This window comes from Cydia splendana, chromosome 27, assembly GCF_910591565.1.
Source record: "Cydia splendana chromosome 27, ilCydSple1.2, whole genome shotgun sequence".
NCBI classification, from domain to species: domain Eukaryota; kingdom Metazoa; phylum Arthropoda; class Insecta; order Lepidoptera; family Tortricidae; genus Cydia; species Cydia splendana.
This window is the reverse complement of record NC_085986.1, coordinates 5,491,823-5,517,960: the sequence shown is the minus strand read 5'-3', so window position 1 is coordinate 5,517,960 and position 26,138 is coordinate 5,491,823. Positions and strand designations below refer to the sequence as shown.

General features: G+C 37.1%; 1 protein-coding gene across 3 annotated transcripts in view; it reads right to left on the bottom strand.

Moving 5' to 3' along the window:
- LOC134803742 (synaptotagmin-7) overlaps nt 1-26,138 on the bottom strand; it is an 862,565-nt gene that overhangs the window by 380,153 nt on the left and 456,274 nt on the right. The window contains exons 2-3 of one of the 3 annotated variants that reach the window (XM_063776565.1): nt 22,813-23,008; nt 22,619-22,739 (exon numbers count right to left, since the gene is read on the bottom strand). The exons of the other annotated variants lie outside the window; for them this stretch is intronic. Of the exons in view, the coding sequence (XP_063632635.1) occupies nt 22,619-22,739; nt 22,813 (122 nt within the window). The 5' untranslated portion in view covers nt 22,814-23,008. The remainder of the gene's footprint in view (nt 1-22,618; nt 22,740-22,812; nt 23,009-26,138) is intronic. 3 annotated transcript variants of the gene reach the window in all.

Sequence of the window (26,138 nt, the reverse complement as noted above, 5' to 3'; positions counted from 1 at the left end):
ACAGTTTCCTCAGAGCTTTGAAGGGTTCTATAAAACTGAAGACTCACCTCAGGTATGAAAATTGGTACATTAATTGCAAATCGGCTAATTTTGCTGGAGCAATTGGTTTGCCATTAGGCCACAACAAACAGAAATCAGACTCTTATATGTATAGCAATTCCCGCTTTATTCTTTTTTCAATGCTCAACTCTTTAAAATCTTCCAGTGATAACCTCATGAAAATAGAAAACATTTTATCTTTATCCAATTTAATTTATTTTGTGTGTAACCAACTAACTTTGTTTTTGTCCGTGAATTTCTTACGGTTGATAATCTTTTTTTCCAGATTAGTTGTACTGTAAAAATTAGTTTTCTGCATTTTACACACTTGAAGTGGTTTCCTTTCATACAGCGCTTAATTATATCGATATATTCTTCAGCGGTATGCACTCGTTGATAATGTTTGAGGACAGTTTCTATTTTAGAAAAATCTGTGTCATTCGGTAAAAACGTATAGCCAGAACCAAGAAATCTAAAGGATATTGTTTTTGGATGGGACCTTAAAATTGTTTTTATCATCAGAACGATCTTGATATTTCTGTTCTGGCCACCGCAGCAATCACTCCATATTATTAAATGTTCAAGCGTTGATTTTAGTTTTTGCATTATATATTTTATGAAGCATGATCCTACTTCCTGAGCACCTCTTCCTTCTTCTCCTTTTACCCAGACATAACAATGCCCAGTGTCGTTAGAAGCACTATGTATTCCACTGTTATAAAACAATTTTAAGCTCCCATCCAACTTTGAAAACAATAAAATTATCCTTTCGATTTCTTGAGTTTGGCCATACGTTTTTACCGAATGACACAGATTTTTCTAAAATAGAAACTGCCCTCAAACATCATCAACGAGTGTATACCACTGAAGAATTTATCGATATAATTAAGCGCTGTAAAAAAGGAAAACCACTTCAAGTGTGTAAAATGCAGAAAACTATTTTTACAGTACAACTAAACTGGAAAAAAAGATTATCAACCGTAAGAAATTCACGGACAAAACAAAGTTTGTTGGTTACACACAAAATAAATTAAATTGGATAAAGATAAAATGTTTCCTATCTTCATGACGTTATCACTGGAAAAAGGTTTTAAAGATTTGAGCATTGAAAAAAGAATAAAGCGGGAATTGCTATACATAAAAGAGTCTTGATTTCTGTTTGTTGTAGCCTAATTATTTGGCATAGGTTCTAAGCTCAAAAGATCACGTCCTATTTTTTTTGTAATACATTTTCAAATTTTTTTTTGTTGTTTTTGTATGTTCCTCATTGTTATTTATTATATTACATATTAAATTTATTTTAGATATATTATATTTATAAAATAATACACTTAAATTCGTTTTGGAACGTTTATGCATAATTGCTATTTAACAAGGTTCATACAAAATTAAATTTAGCAAAAACGTTTCAAACTCGTTTTACCTATTTATATGCCCCTTATTATGTATTTACAAAAAATATGCATATCATTCAATAACCAGTTTGGCATTCCACAGTAAAACCAATAGTATTTGCCTGAAATAATTACAGGGAAAAAGTGTACCGCTAAAACACAAAATTGCGTTTATCTCAAAATTGGGTCGCTGGGGGTTGGAACGTTTTCGCGTAACTACGTCCATTTAAGAATAAGAAAGAAACCATTAAGAATAAGAAACCATTTATTGTCACACAAAAAACAGACAGGTTACAAAAAAATAATCAGATTTAAAAAAATTGACATGTGCGGCAAAAGGAACGGGCTCATCATACGCTGCGTCAGCCATTTCATTACAAATTGCTTGCGCAGCGCTGACTTTCAGTCCACCAGTCGTTACCAGTCGTTATTCAGTGAAGTAAAATATCGTGATGAAACCAGACTAATCCCTATAAGACCTAGTATCCCCTTTGGGTTGGAAGGTCAGATGACAATCGCTTTCATAGAAACTAGAGCCTATGTAAATTCTCCCTTTACCTGAGAGGGGGTTCTTGCTTAATTCAACTAGTATAAAAAAAAAACATGTACTCGTACCTAAGTCACCAAACATTTACTAAAAACTGACTATTAGAAAATTAAATAAAATGTATTGTAGATTTTTTTTATGTTTGACATTGTAATATGCAAGAAATAAAAGGCTTTTCTTTTTTTATGTCATCATCATCATCATCATCATCATATCAGCCGGAGGACGTCCACTGCTGGACATAGGCCTCCCCCAAAGAGTGCCACAATGACCGGTCTTGCGCCACCCGCATCCAGCGGACTCCCGCGACCTTTACCAGGTCGTCAGTCCACGTTGCGCCTTCCGGTTTGTGTTCGCCACTCGAGAACCTTTCCGCCCCAACGGCCATCGGTTCTACGGGCAATGTGCCCCGCCCACTGCCACTTAAGTTTAGCGATGCGAGTCGTGTTTTTATGTAAATTTTCGGGATTAATTGCCAAGCGGGTCCCAGGCTCTCGTGACCCGTGGCAAAAAGCTGAGACAACGCAAAGATGATAGCTAAACATTGATGACCAATTCAACGTAATATTTAAGTATACAGTGCATTAAGTACCTACTTCGAACGTGTAATATCAAACAAGAATTTCTCTCCCAAGTATTTTGAAATTTATTTCACATTTCCCATTTCCAATCATAGCCTAGCATAAACACAAGATCGTTTACTTCTTGGCCGCAAGCCAACCTCAACAAGTAAATTTACTGGAAAATAATATCCCCCTATGGAGGAAATGTGGCATATTTTACTACTAAAGACTACGCTATTAAAATAATGTCGTTTTATAGCAAAATTTACGGTTTCGTGTCGCGACAGGGATGTTAGAATTTGCATAGTATAACAACTTTCACATCGGCTGGAGTATATCGAAATATCACTCTCATTTCATTATCGCAACAACAGCTGGTGCCGAAAACAAGTACCTAATTTTCCATTGAGTTACTAAAATACTTTTCTTTTTCGTAACTCAGTGGAAGATTTATATATCTACGCTGTGCGATGAAATTTCTGCACTTATATTGTAGGTATTGATGGAACTTTATCTATCCACCAAATTTAATCGACATCTGATGAAAATTCAACAACGAAATAAAAATCAGTCCAAATATTTCAATCAAAGGAACTTTAACGAGTTGCATTTTTAAAAGGCACCCATTTTTCCGTTCAACGGTTCCGCAAAAAGAATCACCGGATGGCCGTGTATGTCCCAAATACACGTGGAAATTCCAAATAAAATGAAGAATCACCCTGGCCTCCCATTGGTCAGTTAGTAAGGCGAGTTTTCGAGCTAGCCAGCGAAATGTGATCTCGAGATACGTAAAGGAAACGTTTGGATTGAGACTGCAGCAGGCTTATATTATGGATCGTTTTATCCACGTGATAAAATAATTGTCACTTTTTAACTCCGCGGGATAGAAAGTGACCGACACCGTTTTATCACGCTGTCACGTAGACAAAAACGACCATCATATTATCCATACAGCAGCATATTTATGGATTTATGGCAGCAATGCAATAACGAAGCGCTGCAAGATAAAACCATTAAAAAAGATTTAGAAATTTCAGAATTCAAACAGTGCACAAGTGACTTCAAACCTGTTTTTAGGGTTCCGTACTTAAAGGGTTAAAACGGGATACTATTACTAAGACTCCGCTGTCCGTCTGTCTGTCCCCGTCGGTCTAACTGTCTGTCACCAGGCTGTATCTCCTGAACCGTGATAGCTAGGCAGTTGAAATTTCACAGATGATGTATGTCTTTTGCTGTTATAACAACAAAATACTAATAACAGAATATAATAAATATGTGGGGCTCCCATACAACAAACGTGATTTTTATGCCGTTTTTTGCGTAATGGTACGGAACCCTACGTGCGCGAGTCCGGCTCGCACTAAGCCGGTTTTTCATGTCCATTCGTTTTCTGTGAGGTCGATCCTAATGTAACAACCCTTGACCCCTCGACTCGCCTATCCTATGAGCGATTGGAACTACGCCTCAGATTCAAACGAATCTCTTTATAACAGATTTTTTGTCGATATTGACTGCGTGGAATTCACTAGGATGCACTTTTAATTAAAATAACGAATAGCTACGTCATGAAGAAGTTTGTAGTCAATAGGGAGTATTACTGCAATGTTCTGCCGCTGCGTAGTGCAGCACTAATTTGTTTAGTAAACCATAGAGTAACTTATACATAGTTTTTTGACAAGTTTTTACTACGACAATTGCATCAAGGCGGTTTGTTTACAGGTACCACGAAATGCGAAAATCGATATTTCGTTATCTGCCTATCTATCGATCGAATAAGCAAGATGCAGAAACCAAACTTTCGATGGTCGTGTTTCACGGTAGGCCATGTGATTGCGTTAATGACGCCCTCTACCCAGAGTTTTGCGTAATATTCCCTATCGACGGGTCCCGCTCTCGGATAATAATAAACTAAGTTAGCTTTCGGACCTTTCGGATAATTGAGGGTTCGGATAATCGAGGTTCTACTGTAATAGAGAAGTAGGAATACCAAACGCAGTTATTTCAACAGTAAATTTAAGCATAACAAATAAAACAGCAACATTCACAGCAACAGTTGACAAAAGCATTACGAATTTACTTTCAAGTCACTTGACGTCCGGACGTCATTGTGAATTCAAAATGGCGGAGACTGAAGAACTCTTGAATGTACTTTTCTGACATCACACAATTAGCTTTAGTTGACTTTTAACCGACTTTAAACAACCCTCAATCAATGACTAAGTTAACCCTTGAAGTGGCAGGAACCGGCTCTCGGACAATTTGTCATTTAAATATGAAATTTGTTAATTAGAATATAATCAAAAATTCCAACAACTCAAAAATTACATAAGCCACATGGTAGGTTATAGACACAGACAAAACATCCTTCAGACTTAGCATAGTCCCGCTACTCCCTCTGCCACGCATACGGTAATTTTACTCCATGTTCGAGTCGAAAGTGTCTTTGTGTGACGTCCGTGTCTTTGAACGGACCAATCACGGCACGGGACTTCGCTCACCTCGTCCCGCGCTCCCCCGCATTTTTGTCATCATCGGTTGCATGAATAAAAGGTAATTATTCTGTCTTTCCGCAGGACTCTAACGATTTCCGGGACACCAAATTTCATCACATTTTGTTTAGCTATTTAAGCGTCAATAAGGGGCAGACAGACAGTGTTATATTTGAATTTATAATATTGGAATATGGATTTCACAACGAAATATAATAAGTATAGAATTATGCAAAGCGAATTTGATATAGAGAGTTACTCTCATGGTAAATTATGTAGCTACAGTACATGTACTGCCATCTTAATCTTAAAACTGTTAGAACGCCATTTGACTTTGATCATTATTCTTTTACTGATATGTGTTAACTTGTTAAATATTAATATTAACGCCATCTACTCGAGAGTGACTGAAGGTTATGGCGCAATCACTCGAGAAGATTGCACCATACCTTTAGCCTAGTGTCGATTAATATTTAACAAGTTAACACATATCAGTGAAAGAATATGGATCAAAGTCAAATGGCGTTCTAACAGTTTTAATCTTCTGTCGAAAGAAGGCAGTTAATTACAGTGGCTACATAATTTACTTTGCCAATCCGCCTCTATACAATCTATTCTCTTTGTTCGTAGTCTGACTAGAGCTCAAAATGAGCCCACGGGATAGTCATTTGAGTGTAACATAACAACGTCAAAATATACTCGGTAAAGAGTACCATTTTGTACAATTTGGAGTTAAAAGTAAAACTCTAGATCCATGGGGTCCCAGCGCTGAAAAGTTTTTGCAGAAATCGCGAAGCGTGTGGTTGACGTTACTGGTGACCGAAGAGCTGGCGGCTACCTCGCACAACGTATCAGCATTGCGATACAGCGAGGAAATGCCGCCAGCATCCTTGGTACAATGCCTTAAGGGCCTATTTTAGATTTAAGCTAGTTATTAATTTATTCTAGTATTTGTATTGTAGTACCTCTGTATATTTAATTATGTTAATAAATGGTTTTGAAAACAAAAATAAATATGTTGTAATGCTGCGCAAGACATAAACAATTTATTTTTTTAGCTAGTAAACATGTTAAAAAGAAGTTGTGATTGGACAAATCACATATTTTTTAATATCGGGAAATGGTGTATTGAGCAATAGTCAAAGCTGCGGGCTAGGTAAGTATGTTTATGGAGATGGGGTAACTTTCAGTTACGTGTCAGATAAATGTCAGTCATATGGGCCGTAATCCAGTTGTCTAGCGGACCCCAGGCTCCCATCCGTGGCAAAATGCCGGAAAAATGCGAGGAAGAAGAAGAAGATGGACCGTAATTCGAAGTCGAAAACGTATTGAGAGCTTCTTCTATATATCCCTGGGATTAAGTTCAAAATAATCTGCCCGATTCGAACTTTAAGATACGTCAATTAATAGATCTAGAAACGATATGGATTAGATGTGTCAGTGCCAAAGGTGACGTTTTTAGGGTTCCGTACCCAAAAGGTAAAACGGGACCCTATTACTAAGACTTCGCTGTCCGTCCGTCCGTCCGTCCGTCCGTCCGTCCGTCTGTCTGTCACCAGGCTGTATCTCACGAACCGTGATAGCTAGACAGTTGAAATTTTCACAGATGTATTTCTGTTGCCGCTATAACAACAAATACTAAAAACAGAATAAAATAAAGATTTAAATGGGGCTCCCATACAACAAACGTGATTTTTGACCAAAGTTAAGCAACGTCGGGCGTGGTCAGTAGGTACTTGGATGGGTGACCGTTTTTTTTCCATTTTTTTTTTCCGTTTTTTTTTTCATTATGGTACGGAACCCTTCGTGCGCGAGTCCGACTCGCACTTGTTTTTTGAAGAAACGGCACATTTGACACTGACATATCTAATCCATATCGTTTCTAGATCTATTAACTGACGTATCTTAAAGTTCATATGTGTGATTTGCGATCATCTTCATGATTACACATGTTGCATGGGTTGGCATGGTCTCATAACGGACACGCCTAAACTTGTTGACTCTGGCGATATGCCATCTTCGAGGTTTTATTAGGGTGTTCTAGCAAAAAAAAAATCAGATTTTGTATGAAACCTACTAAGCGTATGAGAAAAATAATTGTATGACAGGGAACAGAGGAGTTAACAGTATTACCTCTTTTACTGCTGAACACTAGATGTGTTCATTTTGTATTGGAAAAGGGGGGGCGCTTGAGACTGAAATTGCTAACGGGAAATGGAAAAAACCGGCCAAAAACAGAATATAATAAATATTTAAGTGGGGCTCCCATACAACCGTGATTTTTTGCGTAATGGTACGGAATCCCTAGTGCGCGAGTCCGTCTCGCACTTTGCCGGTTTTTTATGCCAAATAAATATTTTTCTATTTCTACCTATTAAATTTCCTATGTCGTACTAAATGGAACTCAAAGAAAACTAAAACGTTCTGAAAATATTCCTCTAGTAATAAAATCAACCTGCATCTCGTGATCCAATCTGCATTTTGCATTTTGCGGTATTCTTGTGGGTTCTGGCACGCAGCCATATACGGAACAGGTTGGCTTCGCTCGACACTTCGTGTAGGAAGTTTGATCCTTTATTTTAAGAATAAATGTGTATTGGTAACCCATACCCGTTAACATATTATACTTATGCTTAACATATGGAAGCCAAACATGGGTAACAAGTAAAGTCAAAAATGCAATTACAATCTGCCAGCGTGCAATGGAGACGAGTCTTCTAAAAATAAGAAAGGTGCAAAAGATCAGGAGTGGAAACATAAGGAAGAAAACCAAGCTTACAGATGCTCTCCATCAGAGTCTACGCCTCAAATGGCAATGGGCAGGGCATATAGCTAGGTACAAAGACAGAAGATGGACACTGGAATCTACAAAATGGACAGGGCCAGCACGGAGAAGAGGTAAGGACAAACCTAAAAGAAAATGGACAGAAGACATCATCTCAGTAGCGGGCACAGATTGGTTAAAGGCAGCCCAAGATAGAGACAAATGGAGAAAGTGTGTGGAGGCTTTTACCCAAAAGGGTAACATTAGATTAAGTTTACTTAAATGTACCTACTATATGTAATGTAATGTGGAAATAAAAAGGTATTTTATTTATTATTAACCCATACCCGTTTAGAAACAGACAGATGATGATGATGATGAAGGGATAGAAATTTACATTTCCCATTTCGTAATTGTGTACCAAATAGAACTAATAGTACACCAAACAAAAACCTAAATTGCCAATGCGCCTGCTCCGTGCACCCGCCTATGCGACGCGGACGCTCAACGCTGAACACTATCCCTACACCTTAAAAAACAAAGTCCCCCGCCGCGTCTGTCTGTTTGTGTGTTTGTTTGTCGAGATAAACTCAAAAACTACTAAACGGATTTTCATGCGGTTTTCACCTATCAATAGAGTGATTCTTGAGGAAGGTTTGTGTATAATTTGTTAACCCGTGCGAAGCCGGGGCTGGTCGCTAGCTTAGTAATAAAATCGACCAGCAGCTTGTAATCCCATATGTATTTTGCGGTATACTTGTTGGTTCTGGCACACAGCCATCGCCGGAACAGTTGGCTTCGCTTTACACTTCCCGCTTCATATTCCCCTATTCTAATTAGGGGGCCTAACCGTATAACAATATATTATTATGTAGCAAGGCTCTAAGGGTGTAAGGGATCAGTTTCCTACAACTATATGGTGGTGTGCTGACGTGCCCAAAATGCGATCGAGTAGGGGAGCTGGGGGTTTAATGTACCTAACAGGGGTAAGTAGTAACGCTCAATTTTGACGGGGAATTAAATACATTTTTTTTTTGCTGAATGACTTTCTTATAACTCGAGGAATAACGTAAACACCGCCATTGACCCGCCAGACATCGAAGCGAGTGGATGTGCACACGAGCTCTGTTTCGAACAGGTATTGAAAAAAAATACTAACGAAAATGTTGATTTTGGCAATTGAACTTAAATTAATTGTTCATTGTGTTTTCATTGCTACAATGTAAATTTAATTGGCTTTCATTTGCTTTTATTTAAATACTTCTATAGCTTATAGTTTTTGACATATTTAGTAAAATAGACATAGGTAATGGACCCATGGGGCAAGTAGTAACACAAAGCACGTTGTAACATATTAGTGTGCGGGTATTTTTTATTGCTCTCTAATAATTGTGCATATTTTTGCATATATAATATTATTATGACTCGTTGTATAGTGCATTACAAATTACTTGCGGTTTTTTGTGCATTCTTTTATTCTTCGTTACTCTAGCATTGCCCAAGCGCTGCTGCTTGGTGAAGCGCTGGTGGCCTGGCGCTAAGAGCGTGCGACTTTTAATCCGGAGGTCGCGGGTCATAGGATCGAATAACAATGAATAATACAAGACTGTGAACCAATAAAAACTTTTTGATTCTTATAGATGTTGCCATTCTTTTAGTTGTTACTACTTGCCCCGAGCCTGTTACAACTAGCCCCAAAGATGGGGTAAGTTGTAACCACTCCCATTTTTTCATAAAGTATCTGGTGTAAAAGATGTGTAAACATTTTAAATCATTTTTTTTATCGGAATTAGTGCCTAGATAAATACTTTACAAACCCTCTTACTCAAAATCATAATAGTATACATATTTTAGACAATACAGGCCTTTTTCCAAAAACTGTTACAACAAGCCCCCCCTCCCCTATTTAGCAATAAGATAGGGTACCTATGTGATGTGAGCCACCTATAAGGGCGCACCAGAGAGTGGATCAGCTACACTCTAATAACACGAGTTAAAAATTGCCTACTCCAGAGCACACAGTCGCTGTGGCCGAAATCGGTCAGGAGAGCATCATCATCATCATCATCATTATGTACCAATTTCGTACCTTTGTCACAGTGACAATAATAGTCAGACAGACACACACAGAGAGACAGACAGTCTCTAGCGACTTTCACGTCGAGACACTAGGTCCGCGTGGTAGGGGGACTCGGGGGCTCCACAAAGCGCTCTGCATACGCCTAAGGGAGGCCACAGGTGACCCTCGCGCAGGCAGCTTTCTCGCACAAAGATTGGCCATAGCAATCCAGCGCTGGATCGCTGCCTGCGCGATGGGCACCCTACCAATGGGCGCAATAATTTGATAGGTATTTTTAATTTTTTAGCTTTAGTTATCTTAATTATATTCATATTTATTGTCACTGTGACAAGGTACAAAATGTTATGGAAATTAATTCTAGAATAAATAACTAATGAATGCAACTAAAAGGTATCTTTGTATAGGTACTAGGGCATTTTCATTTAAACTTGCAATTTAAAGCGCGACTTAAGTCGTGTTTCTGTAACGTCTAATCGTTACATTCCTGACTAAATGTATGGGATTTTACATTGACCGTCAGTTTTGTAACCATTGCTAACCGGCCGTTAAAGGTGCACAGTTAAATGAAAATGCCCACTATCGCCGTATTAAATAATTATCATTAAAGTAATTACATATTAAAGTTGGTTCCGACAAAATACCAATGACCTTTTATTTATGTAGACGTGTGACGTTCATAGTTGACAAAACTAAAATTTGATCCAAAGATTTTGACAACTTGACAGGTTGGCGTCACCCATACGACTAACTAAATATAGGTTCCGGAACCTATATTTAACGGCTCACGATCGTGCGCCTGGTACCATATCTACCTCAATTTACTTACATCAAAGACATATGTAACTTCGTATAAGACGAATAAAGTCTAAGGAAAAAACGTGCCTCGGAATTCGAGTATAAGTCATTCTCGGGTAGATGGCGCTCACACCTTTAGCCTATCCTCGGCTAGATGGCGTGACGACACCGTTTCATATTTAACAATTTTAACACATAGATATCAGTGAATGAACATGGATCAAAATTATATAAAAATAATAAAATCATTTATCCATATATATACATTTTTTGATAACTTTGTACGTTTTCATTTTGAGTTTTAGTCGTATGTCGATAGATGGCAGTAAATTTACAGTTACTACAAAATTTACAATGACAGGACCCCTCTATACTATCTATTCTTTTTGCTTACATCTATGCAAAATACCCATTATACCATACCGCTAACTTCACACTAACTTGGTTAACAAAAGAACGTCGTCACTTGCTTGGACCAGAGACAAGTATACTAATAAGGACTGTAAATCTCCATACAAACTACGACCCTTGTGATTGTTGAAAATACCTAATAGCTACACTTAACAAAATCTCAGTACAATTACCATTATTTACACTAGTCGAAGGAAAATTTACCGTTATACTACTCGGAGGTATGAAGGTACGTGGGTATTTCTATTTAAATTTGTATCAAAATTTTTTTCTGTTAGAATTGGGAATTTTTATATTATTTCAACTCAGAATCACGAACTCTTTCCAATTTTACTGAGAAAAAAAGTGTCCCCACAATTTTTGGTCCATTTGGTTACGAATTTCAATACAACCTTCTATGGACGTAACAAAACGGACAAACAATTTTTGTATTAAATTTTGGGGACACTTTTTTTCTCGTATTAGGATCGAAAGAGCTTCTGATCGAAAGAGATTCTGAGTGGAAAAAATATAAAAATTCCAAAATCTAAAATGAAAGTTGGGGGTAGAGCTTTAAATCGAAATGCCCAAGTAGGAAGAAAGAAGAAGTTAACGCTTCAAAACATAAGTGATTTGGGTATTTTATAGCAACTCATGCATTTGCACTTGAAATCCATACATTCAGTGAAGTGTAAACAACCGATGGAGGGCTCAAATTGATGACATTGTGAGCTGGATAGATAGATTCTTTAATGTAAATAGATTTTTTACATTTTATTCAAATTATATTAAGCACAGGAAGATATCCTGAGATTTCGCCAGGAACCGTGTTTCGGCGCCTGTTATAGTCGGCAGTGACGGCTAAAGTGTCCAATTATATCGGAACACACTTGTTACCGTAGAAATAAGCATGTTTTCCAATATATTTGGCAACATTGGCTATCACGCACGACCGATGCGGAATAAGCATGTTTTCCGATATATTTGGCAACTTTGCCACACACATCACAACCGATACAATATCGTAGGAGAGCATAACCAGTACCGTCTATACCATAAGGGCACACGGGGCCGTGCCCAGGGCCACCATCCTCAGGGGGCCCCGAGATCACACAGTAACAGTATATTTGATTACCCATAATAAATAGGTCATAGTAGAAAAATGTTAGTTTACTTTTTTTAATTTTGCTTTCTTTACTTTCCAAAAGGGCCCCAAATTATTATGTGCCCAAAGGCCCCAGCATAGTTTAAGACGGCCCTGAGCATAACCAGTCTATATTAACAGTTTTGAATGATTCTCGGTTAGTTTCACTAGACTTATATCGACCGGGATATGAACCGTGATTACCTTTTGTATTGTTTTCGAGCTTCCGATATTTCGACACAGTTACATGCATCTTGTTCACGGGTAACTGATGATAGCGGGTGGGTGTCAAAGTTGTGTAGACCGCGCTCGGTCTACGCTCATTCGTGCACGTTGGCTGCGTTCGCTTCCGTTGGTTTGGCGGGAGACATAAGCAGGGGTGCGAAACTCCTGACTTCGGCCCAACTCGGCTCCGCTCGGCTCAGCATTGCTCCGAGCAATTATTAGGGTTGACACAACTTTGTGTCCTTTTGCCTGCACGACCACAGATAAGATAATGGCTTGAATTTTGACAACCCTAAATAGCCGAAAGGGATAGTGCCATATACTAGAAAGGGACAGCATGATTCGACCCTGAACCGCTGTCAAACTTCGGATTTGAAGGAAGTTTCCTTTCTGTACGGCAGTACTATTATTTATTCTGTGACAAAAGGTAATCACGGTTCATATCCCGGTCGATATAAGTCCAGTCTATACTAAATACTCGTCTCAGCTTGAGCTAAATAATTGTCACGTAACAACTTGGCAAGACGCCAGGCAATATTTAGAGAGGCTGCTAGGGATGTCACATTGCTGGGGAAATATTCCCATGAATTTTTGTGGGCAGACACATCTTTTGTACACATTTTTTTGTATTTTTTGCTATGTTTATTACATTTACTTGTTTTATTATTACATTTAATTATAATAACTTTATATACATAATGATTTTAATAACATATTAAATATTTCAGCCTATATACGTGCCACTGCTGCTGGGCACAGGGCTCCTCTCATGCGCGAGAGATGGGCTATATGCTTTTAATATAATGTTTTTAAATATTAGGTAAATAAAGTTATTTTTATTTTATTTCTCTACGTTTATCAAGTACAATTTTATATAAAAAGTTGTAGTTATTATAGATTTCTCATGTTTTGGACTCATTTCCCACATCGGTACCATAAATCTGTTTGGCTTGTGATAAATTGGTAGAAAATACCTTCTGGCATTAAAGTCCACCTTGTACAATTTTTCACTGTGAAATAATTTTGCACAAAGTAATGAATATTTTCATCTCGAGAAATTATTATGTACATTTGTCATCAGATTATGTCGTAGCGGCCGAGGTGTTCAAAAACATCTGAACACGCACTCTAGCGCCTTGACAATAGAGGCGTGTTCAGATATTTGTGAGCGTCTTGGCCGCTCCGATATATCTGACGGCGACTGTACATGAATGGAACAACACTAGAGCAGCGAGGTTGAAAATTATTAGGATACTTTTGAGTTTTGACAGTTTCACGAGGCTAGTTATTGATGTCATTATAAAAGGTTCTGTTCATTATAATTATTGAGTGAAAACCCATTTATTATTATAATAAGGTAGAACTAGTGCTCGACGCTGCACTAGTATTCGACATGGGCACTTTATGTCAAAGTGACAAGGATTAAATTTGAATACAGAAAAATCTTCGCCGTTCAAATTTAACCTATATTACTTTGACATAAAGTACCCATGTCAAATACTAGTGCAGCGTCGAGCACTAGCACTTCTACCTTAAGTGTTATAAAATGATTATAAAACTAAAATTAACTACATTAAAAATAACTAAAGTTAAAAAAATAAAAATACCTATCAAAATTTTGCGCCCTTGGTTTGTAACAATATTATAGAGTTGTTGAATGCAAAATAATAAAATTGAATTTTAAATTTTAGTTGCTATTATTGTTGTGATATGGACCGATTTTTCATGCCAGATTTCGATAAAATTGGTCGATAGATAAGAGTTCCCTATTCTTTGCAGTATAATCGCAATTTTACCGAATTTCTTAAAAAAAATTTTAATTGACCCAAATAAGAATTTTATTTTTCTTCCGCCCAGAAAGAGGGCTTAAACTTTTTCAAAACAAGGCGAAAAACAAAATAAAAACGGCCCACATCAATCAGTCACTGGTGAGAAAAAACATTGCTTTCAATTGCTTGTTTGCAATATTATTAGCAATCAAAAACAATTTCGTATTTTTGTAAGATATTTGATTGGTATTTTAGGTTGCTAACTCCGGAACTTAAATTTTTATTTCATATACTTAATAATTTTAATTCTGCTTTGGGGGTTACTGGTATTTCTTATTATTTTGTAAATTGAAAAAAGTTTATTTTTTATGAAAAAAATTTTTATGACTCTTTGTATTGAAACAAATCACGAACATTATTCCCAATTTGCCCAAAATCTCAAAATAACCAACAAATCCATACATAAGTTATGTTCATTTATTATCCATACCTACATACCCATTCAGTAAGTTGTAATGATATATTAGAAGTGTACAATGACTTGTTGGGAATAGGCACAAACAAGTTATTTAACTTATTCTAGTTAGGTACCTAGTCTTTTGTTTGGTTCTATTCAATATTATACATATAGCAAAGACATATGTAACTTCGTATAAGACGAATAAAGTCTAAGGAAAAAACGTGCCTCGGAATTCAAGTAAAAGTCATTCTCGAATAGATGCCGCACACACCTTTAGCCTATCCTCGGCTAGATGGCGTGACGACACCGTTTCATATTTAACAATTTTAACACATAGATATCAGTGAATGAACATGGATCAAAATGATATAAAAATAATAATATCATTTATCCATATATATACATTTTTTGATAACTTTATACGTTTTCAATTTGAGTTTTAGTCGTGTGTCGATAGATGGCAGTAAATTTACAGTGACTACAAAATTTACAATGACAGGACCCCTCTATACTATCTATTCTTTTTGCATATAGTATAAGTAGGTAAGTTATTCTAGTCTATACTTACCACGTTTGCTACGGCATATTACGCAACATTACGCAAAACTCAGCGTAGAGGGTGCCACTAGCACAACCACAGGGCCTACCGCGAAACAGAAAACCAAAGTTCGGTTTTCGCGTTTCGCGGTAGGCCATCTGTAAACAAACCGCCTTAATGCATTCACCCTATAATGCATGGCATCACAAGTATACCCATGTAGTGCATAGTTCCATCGTATTTTCTCGGAAAGGTTCATATTTGTCATGCTACTTCAGTCAACCTCAGTACTTTTTGTACGGAGACTGACTGAAATAGCAACACACGTTCGTACGTTTCCGTGAAAAAACGAAGGAAAATAATTATGCATTACATCTGTAAACACTTCTAAAGTATCTAGTATTTTAAACGAGTTTTAAGTCTAGGTCAATCGCTTGGCTACTAGGTCCATTAAGCGACCTGAGCCTAGGCTATGATAATAACTGGGCGAGATAGGCCGGATATCTCGCCGTCGAAATTTGGCTTTAGAATATAAGGCTTAAGTGCATAGGAACTTTATACGACTTAAGCCCTTTTTGTGTTGAGGAGCGTGATGTTCCCGGTTATGCCTATTACCTTAGGACAAGACTTTAGAAAAAGGGCTTAAGAGGCTCATGAACTCGCTGCCAAAAAGCCTCATTTTAAAACGACACATGCTTAAATTAAGTAGGTACATGAAACTTGACATTTTGGTAACATATTACTGGTCTAAATTATTCTTTTTCGGCCAATGATTCGGTCAAGTTATGTTCTAATATATGGGGAAGACAAACATATTATAGCCAGCATTCAATGAATGGGTCAAACAGATCACTGTGTTATGTCTTTCCTGTAGACATACACAAGAGTTAGGGGCTATAAAGGTTAATTTTCTTATTTAACCCTTATCCACGTGAAAAGGTCCTCCTTTTATTTAGAGAACTATGATAAAATCATTGCTTACATGCCCACGATCTACTACTAACTAGTGTGTTATCGCGAACAGTACATTTTTCTCTCCTGTGGGCAATAGTTAACAGCTTGTGGGCATGTACGTAATGATTTTATCATAGTTCTCTAAATAAAAGGAGGACCTTTTCACGTGGATAAGGGTTAAATAAGAAAATAAACCTTTATAGCCCTTAACTCTTGTATATGTCTACAGGAAAGACATAACACAGTGATCTGTTTGACCCGAATGTAGTATGATACCTTTGGGTATGGTGCTTTATTACGCACACTAGTGTCCTATGCCCTGCCCCTGACGCAACTCACCCTTTTAGCTTGAAATGTGTACCGGTTGACGGTTCTTTTGAATTTTTGAGAAAAGTATTAGATTTAGGAATAGAGTGTCCAGGTAAGAAATAATCCTTAATAAATTTTAAACAAAAAGGTTATACATGCAACTTTTTGGTAAGACTCACCATATTCTTGTTGAAGTTTAATATAACATAGTACGTGATAGTACTGAAAGAAATCTTATACTGAGAATAAGCTTGCAAGGTTATTTTCCGTGTAAGATTTCTTTCAGTACTATCACGTAGGTACTATGTTATATTGAACTTCAACAAGTTTTTCAGCGGTTAAATTTTGTCGAAGTTCATCTAGCTATAACATGAATATGGTGCGTCATATCAAAAAAAATAATATAAACTTTTTTGTTAAGGATTTAATAGGGATCATTTCTTTCACTAACACTTTTTCCTGTACTTTCCCCAAAAAATAAAAAAAACTGTCAACCGGGACATATTTCATGCTAAAAGGGAGGGTTGCGTCAGGGGGAGGGGTTGGGACAATAGTGTGCGTAAAGCACCATACCCAAAGGTATCATACTACATTCATTGAATGCTGGCTATAATATGTTTTTCAAAAAACACAATTTGACCGAATCACAAGCAAAGCCTTCTATAGTAATGTGGAAATTAAAACCAATGATTGCCAATGAGCAAACACACTCATTAGCATATAGCTGCATTGGTGAAATGCAGCCGGCAACAGCGCCTGCAATAATGTCGATAATGCGATAAAGCGCTGCCCGAATTTCTAGCGCTTTTATGAGGCCACGGTAAAATATAAAACAGTATGACAGAAAGCGATAAATAAGCTTATTTATACCGGGTGTGGCCTGTAACATGAGCAGAAGTTTAAACTGTAGACTGTACTCCTCAGACTAACCAACATTTGCACAGCAACTTTTAAAACTAACTTGTATTTTGATTTTTAAACACTTTACAGTTTACTCTTAGACACAATGTATTGGGAATTTTATGGTATTTTAAAGCAACGTCAATAAAATTACAGTGATGACAATACATTGAAGCTTATATTAAATGGTACGAAAAATAGGAAGTCTAAAGACTTCATAAGTTTTTGGGAAAAATTTCATTTTGGTACAAGCTTTTATCGCTGACTGTACTTTTCTTATAACAGACAACTAATACTCATCGAGACAATTCTAAAAACCTCTAACACAATTAGGTTGCGTTGTTTCATCACAGAGTTCCTATGGTTCCTACTCCTGTCTCCATCATCAGATCAGCTTGATGGTACCATAATATTGCATTGTCATCCGATTTATATATACATGCATGCAAAATTTCAGCTCAATCGGAAACCGGGAAGGATCAAATTTAACTTGCAAGATTTGATTACAGATAACGGGACAGGTGAAAGTAAATAAAGCTTGTAATAATTTTTAAAATTCGCTGAACAAATGTTGGTTAGTTTGACGAGTACAGCATACAGTAAAATTTGTAGCTCGTGTTATAGGCCACACCTGGTATATAAATAAGCGATACATTAGATAATAGATGAACACAAAACAATAGACAACATTAACAAAAAAACAATTTTAAGTCTCTCTCTTAGTGAGTTATGTTGGTTTTTAGTCACGATATTCCTTGGTATCATTCGCAGGCTATCTTTAGTCACATTCGTTTTTCGTCACTCTCGTTTTTGCCCTTATTTTGGTTTTGTTGCCAGGTTACATTCGTTTTTCGTCACTCTCGTTTTTGCCCTTATATGTAATTGGTTTTGCCAGGATAAAAACTATAACACTTTAAACTCTCGCGTTTCCTACACATATTTAGTTACACAAACGGGTCTACCGCGATATAATTTCATTGTGTTTACCTTAAATTCCGACGTTTCAGCTGAGTTGCACCAGCTGTGGTCACGGAAATATCTACCGCTGTGGTCGGAATTTAAGATAAAAACAATGAAATTATGTCGCGGTAGATCCGTTTGTTAGAAACTGATGATATAATACTTATTTACTGGATTAAATAATAGTGTTCCAATATTGATGCCACCTCCATTATGGAGGTATTCACTGTAGTCATATCGGCTACTTATAGTGCTGACTATACCTACATCCAAAACTATAGGACTGCTCAAAAGCTCAACGCCGAATAACTTTCGACAAAGGTACCGTGTTGGTCTTTTGTGCCCAGCTTTCCAGATATCTTCATTATGTGGTCTGGCAGACCGCCAACTTGCCTCGCCATTTTAATACTGCCTCGTATGTAGCTTGAGAAGTTACTAACATTTAATTTAATAGAGAAAACGTTTTGCTAATATGGAACTTGAACTAAATTTAATTTGTGTTGTAGCCTATTTGGCAAGGTAGGCCGGTGCAGAGAATACTCCTTCTGCATATAAATGTATAACAGTAGAAAATTTAGTTTGTGAGGTGAGATGGTAGAAATGATGTAAGCTCACGGCATAACGAACGTTCGTTTTATAAATAATCTAGTCTACAAGCTCAAAGTGGTCAAAAATGGAGATATTACTCCTAAAAATGCGTGTGATTTCTCATTGGATTTGTATTATTCGGAATGATGTCTATAAAAAATATTCGAAGCCTTTCATCATCTTCCTCGCGTTGTCCCGGCATTTTGCCACGGCTCATGGGAGCCTTGGGGTCCGCTTGACAACTAACCCAAGAATTGGCGTAGGCACTAGTTTTTACGAAAGCGACTGCCATCTGACCTTCCAACCCACAGGGTAAACTAGGCCATAAATATTGGGATTAGTTCGGTTTCCTCACGATGTTTTCCTTCACCGAAAAGCGACTGGTAAATATCAAATGATATTTCGTACATAAGTTCCGAAAAACTCATTGGTACGAGTCGGGGTTTGAACCCGCGACCTCCAGATTGAAAGTCGCACGCTCTTACCGCTAGGCTACCAGCGCGTTTATTCTCACATAATAAAAATCAAAAGTTATTAAAAAAAGAGGGAAAAAAGATGTATTTTTTATTTCCCCGATATCTGAAAAAGTATTAATATTTAAGAAATCAATATTAAATAATAAATATTATTAACAACTTGTGCACTAGACTAACAATTAGGTTTTGTACACATATTTAATTACACAAACGGGTCTACCGCGAGCAATTAAATTATATCGCGGTAGACTCGTTTGTGTAATTGAATATAATTAGGTATTATATATTCACTGTACTGTTCGCTCATGACTGTGGCAGTATTGCCCGCTTTGGCGAGCGTAAATACATCAATGTTCGGCTCTCGGAGATTAGTTCGGGGCTAAATACCCACTGTTTAAGTGTATGCTGGGCTGTTGGGGAATCGCAATTAAGTAATGTTACAATTTCACTTGTGAATCGTTTTTGATCTCCTTTTTAGGGTTCCGTACCCAAAGGGTAAAACGGGACCCTATTACTAAGACTTCGCTGTCCGTCCGTCCGTCCGTCCGTCCGTCCGTCCGTCCGTCCGTCCGTCCGTCCGTCCGTCCGTCTGTCACCAGGCTGTATCTCACGAACCGTGATAGCTAGACAGTTGAAATTTTCACAGATGATGTATTTCTGTTGCCGCTATAACAACAAATACTAAAAACAGAATAAAATAAAGATTTAAATGGGGCTCCCATACAACAAACGTGATTTTTGACCAAAGTTAAGCAACGTCGGGAGTGGTCAGTACTTGGATGGGTGACCGTTTTCTTTTGCTTTATTTTATCGTTTTTTTTTGCATTATGGTACGGAACCCTTCGTGCGCGAGTCCGACTCGCACTTGCCCGGTTTTTCTTCTTCTTTTCTATTTAAGAGCTGTGCTCTTGTCGGTGGAGCAATCTCCAACTCGTCCGGTCCTCTGCCAACTCCTTAACCTTCTGGTATGACACGACCTGAACCTTTTCTTTTATTTGGTTGAAATAATTTATTCTCGGTCTTCCTCTTCTTCTTTTTCACTATATTCTTTTTCTGGTTTTGATCTAAGTATCGATTTATATTTTTTTTACATATAATTATTATCGTCAACCAAAAATATCCCCTTTGACACTGACATATCGGTATCGTTTCGCATACGGCTGTAGCTAAAGATATTTTAAGGGTTCCCTCGAAATGTTAGAGACGAAGGGTTAAATTAACGAATCTTTGGAAGATTCCTGTTAATCCATGTTGAAATCCAAGGGTTCAGTATGACAAGAAACGGACGGAAGGGATGCCAATTGTGTGTTGATTAGTTAGTTCCTATTTTATTTAAAACCATGGAGTAATAAGAATTTTGGAGCGATCGTGTATTTATGTATATAAAAATATTATAGTATTTGTGCAACAGATATATAAGGGTTCTTAAAATTCAAGGGCCGAAGTTACAAAATGAAACGAAGACTTCCACTCCATCTTTTCAACCGGCTCAAATTGTTTATAAGATTCACAGTGGTACACTGAAGGTACAATATAACTGCATACTTTTAGTGCAGTGCAAGATTTCATATGTCCACCCGCCATCCTGACGTCAGAATGGCGGGTGGACCTTTTTTGTTAAATATCTCGTTTCCGGGAGAAGTACACTGGATTCTGTTAAAGGTACACTAAGGTACACCGAAGGTACAATATGTTAATAAATATTTCGTTCAAATTTGCTGAGGTCCACCCGCCATCCTGACGCTCACTGGATAACTCATTCTACGACAGTTATTTTTTAACACAACCGCGGCGCGCTCATTCTTTCTTCCGTGTTTTTTAAAATAATGGTAAGATAAAATGTTTTGCACATATCACCACAAAGTTATACATGCAGCTGTGTAAATAAACAAAAGACTATCTCTCCATACCTTTTCCGTTTGAAACGCTCCATTGGACCGCCCTTTTTACTAGCAAACGTAAGTTCGCGCTGATTCGAGCTTTTCATATTCTTAATAGAAGAATGTCGTAAGTCCAAGGATTGTGAAAGGTAATGTGACGTTGTGAATTTAGAAAAGATTTTCGCCTGATAGTCACAATGGATTTAGATGTGTAAGCGCGAAAAGTGTGTCAATGGCTTGATGGCACGCGCCGATGGATTTTTGAGCGTCTCTCTGCCATTCAAGGGTAAGAATGGCCATTTTTAAGACCGAAAGGGCAATTTGCTTTAAAAGGGAAAAGTATAGAAAAGGTGCTTTCTTTAGTCACGCAAGAAATGCAGTAGGTACCTTTATATTAGAAAAAAAAAGCTTTTTTGCGAAAATTCTTGTTAAAGTAGATTCATTGGGTAGTTCTACTTTTAAAAGTATATTTTTCTATGTCTACGTCTCTTAAAAAACTTTAGATCCAATTAAGCAGTATTATTGTGTAAGGTTTTGTTTAGATGGCTATGTGTCGTCACTTTGAAAAATCTAGATTCAATTAAGCATTATTTTGTTAGGTTTTGTTCAGATAATTAAGTGTCAAATGCAGTAAATGGTGTACTAATGAACAATAGAAGCTCTTTTCGCTCAGGCGCCTCGTGTCGTTTTAGACCACTTTATTTTAAGATAGAATTATAATGATTAATTTAACATAGCCTCCTAAGGCCCAAGGTCCTACCTATAACCTATAGTACCTCTTCAGTTCGCTGAAATTTAAATCCTATTCAATTGGAACAGAGTCGCTTTTGCTTTGTTTTGTTAAATTTTCTAACAGCGCAAAATCAACTCTATTTCCTACACTATAGGTTCAGATTTCAATGGCAAATTTTGGATTTTTCATTTCTACGGCTGGGCCTTAGGAGGATAAGATGTAATTTTGACGGCCTTCCAGTCTGGTTAGTTAGTGACCCTGCTGATGCCATGATGATTACTGCACCAATCAAATAACCAGTTTTTTTTACCAATAACGTTAAAAAAACGGGTATGATCGTTCTGAAATACCAAGTAAATATACCTAAATGTTAATATATTCCTCTTTTTTTATTGTGGACGTAGGTACCACATTATTACAATCTATAAATTGTAAATACCGATGTCAATCACAATGAAAAACTCAAAGATGATGCATTGGACCGACAATCTAAGGGTTCGAGTCCCACGTTGGCCAGAGTTGAACATCGTTGATTTTTTCTTTACATCTGTATTTACAATTTATAGATTTAAATGTACCTAGTACTTCAAATCGTTTGTATAGTTAAAACTAAATACTTACAGTGACTGTGACAGGTATTTTGACAGCCCCAGCTTCGATATCTTGCTCCCCTTGATCCCCTCATTCACAATATTGGTGACGGTAAGGAAGTTCTTCGTCATACTTGACTCCGGTGACGACACTATTGTCACACAAACAAACAAAATTACACACACACTAACGCCAAAAACAAAACACTACCAATTAACACTTACTCGTGTAGGGAACACAACATTGAAGTTATATATTTACGCAACAGTTAACGCGCGGAGAAATAACGGTTTTTTTAATAACGGTTTTTCAACAATTCGATAACGGTTTTTAACAGAAGGTCACTGTTTTCTCTCTTACGTTTTATTTTATCACAGACAATGTTCTCGATGTATTTTTATATGAGGTTGATGTTGTAACCTGAAAAGAGTTGGTTCCATTAATTCTATTTAATAATATTACTTATATAAATTTATTCCGTATTGCCCAAAAGTTGATCCGATCAATCGACCAAAATAGAGTTTCTGATATACTAGAAAAAAATAAAAAAAAGGTTTACATAAATACATATATATCTACTTTGTCTTTAAATACGTATATAATTAGGTACTATAGGTATCTTTATTTATTTATTTATGTTATAGTCGCGTAGTCACGGGCAAAGTGCCAAAGATATGTACACATGACGTTATTGTTGCCCAATTATATTAATGTAGTGTATACGTACATCTATTTGGCACTTTTTGCGTGTCGATATTTTTAGCCGTAACTGTACAAAGGACCAAAATTTCGGTACCTTAAATTACCTACCATACAATGTGTAGGTACTACCTTTTTTTTATACCACATCGGTGGCAAACAAGCTTACGGCCCGCCTGATGTAAGCAGTCACCGTAGCCTATGGACGCCTGCAACTCCAAGCGCGTTGCCGACCTTTTAAAAACCTGTACACTCCTTTTTTGAAGAACCCCATACTAGAGCTCCAAATGCTCCTTAAGCCAGTTGAGGGTAGATGAGAACATTATATGATCAAATAATGTAGGTTAAGGTCAGGTCGTTCAGTGACAGATCCAGGCGGTTTTGTATTTGGTTGGTTAACCAATAAATGTTATAACTACCCGAAAATTGACAAATTATTTGTAAACTTTTATTGAAATACTTACCTAAAGATACAGAGTATAGGACTATTCATATGTACAAGCCTCCCGCCATCCCCATTATTCCCCATTCCCATTTATTCCCTAACAGCACCAATTAATTGTCGGCAGCGACATGGAAGACATTTGACCTAGTTAAAGGCATTACAAATATCGTACATACACTTGGAATGCGTGTTTTATGGGTTCTCTACGTTATCATTACACCTTATAAAACAAAGTCCTCCGCCGCGTCTGTCTTGTGTGTTTGTATGTTTGTTCGCGATAAACTCCAAAAGGACTAAACAGATGTTCCGTTCCATCTTTTACTTTAGGTAATATACGGCTCTTTGAAACGTTAGACTTCAGTATTCCTAAAATGCCTATACGGTCCAAATCCGATCCGTTCACAAATTCCAAGCGACCGAACGGAAAATACCCATTTTCTTAACTCATTCGCATACCGCTGTCAGAAGCATTTCGCCGGCCCCACTTCCCCAATGACAAATGTCATCCTTTCACGTAATACTGCCCTCTTAAACTAAAAAGCGGTATTTGCATTAAGTTTTCATTGAAAATACGTCCTTTTGGCTTAGGAGGGCAGAATAGGTACAGGGGTAAAGGCTATCGCAGACATGCGCGGCGCCGTCTCGTCTCGATCGCTGATTATTCCAATTGCGTATTAAGCTCGATTGTGTTTGTCATCGTAAATATTGTAACACTGTCGGAGCAAAGTAGTTGGATTAATGGGATTGATATAAAACAAATCTAGATATAAGGGTGTTACGGATAACTATGATATTATCTTCAAGAAAAATAAAAGTGAGCTGAGCAGCATGTAAGAGTAGGTAAACCTTTTTAAACTGAGCGGAAATGATTTAATACCTACAAATGGTGAAGAATATTTTTTTACTTTATTATTTCAGAATATTAAGAAGCAAATATGTGCATTGTAAATTTGCAGAGCAAATTCATTTCACATAAATAAAATATAGAAATAATTCGTTGATATGTGAACGTTAACCGTTAGAATAAAAAAATAGGTTGTCGTAAAACCGCCTGTCGTCAAGCGATCAAAATTTAAATGAGTGGGTTTATGCAGGGTGTTTGGTACATCGTTTGCCAAATTAAAACGGCAGATAGGTTGAGTCATTTGCTATCTACTCATGCCTAGAAAAAGAAATTGGCCATGGTTTTTTTTACTACTGCACAAGTAAAAATTTGAAATTTACGAAAAACTGGCATAGAGCTGAAAAAAAAACGTGCGCAAAATTAAAAATTTCTAGGCCTGGAAGATAGCAAATGACTCAACCTATCTACCGTTTTAATTTGGCAAACGATGTACCAAACACCCTGTATACATAAATATACGTACGTAGGTATACTACTTACTACATATATGTATCTATGTGAGTCTGAAAGGTACGATTGGTGTAACCGGAGACATTTTTTTTTATAAACTACGACAGTGGCAAACGTGCACGTGGCCCATCAGACGGTAAGCGGCAACCGATGCCTATGGACGCTTGCAGCTCTATTGGTCTGCAAACAAATTAAATTACTTTCTTTTTTTCTATTAATTGTATTTCGGTTTATAGCTCTAGTGGTGTTACAAGTACAAGCTTTCTTGAGCTTACCGTGGGGCTTAGTCAATTTGTGTAAAAATGTCCTATAATATTTATTTATTTATTTATTTATTTATTTATTTTAAGTACGTTGGCGACCCTTTTAAGTACACAAGTAGTCAAGAAATTATAGATCAACAGTCTGAATAATTTACTGGTATCTTTAATTAGGCGGGGGAGGGGTTAACTGGTTAAACTTGGAGTTACCATGGTTACCAGTACAATTTGACAATGGGTTAACGGTCCCCGGGTTAGTGGGATGGCACAAGGCTAGCTTATAAGCTTACTTTTTAAATCAGGGAAGCTAACATGAAAGAATTCTGTTATGGTTGGTAAGAAAGGGTGACCTCTTTATTAGATATAGTCCGACGTTACGTAACACCCTGTATATAAGGAAGTATTACATCGCAATACCCAGTTTAATATAATTTAGTTCCATAATTTGACGTCACATCTAACGTTGCTGGAAGACATTACTGCCTTGACAAAAGGCAGACGAACACAATAAATATGAAAGGAAAGAATTAAATAAATTCTCAAGGAAACATCACAGACATTTAGCTGAATAGATGCCATATGTACAATTGTACAGCCGTGTATAACCTTACGAGCTAGTTTTCTTAGATACAGTCAGCAGCAGAAGTTGCTAAGCGGGCGAGGCGTTCAATTTTACCATGACATTGACACGCTCTTATTCTCTTAACAATAAAGTCGCGTGAGGATCATTTTGAACACCTCGCCCGCTTAGCAACTTCTGCTGCTGACTGTACCTAAGAAACCTAGCTTGTA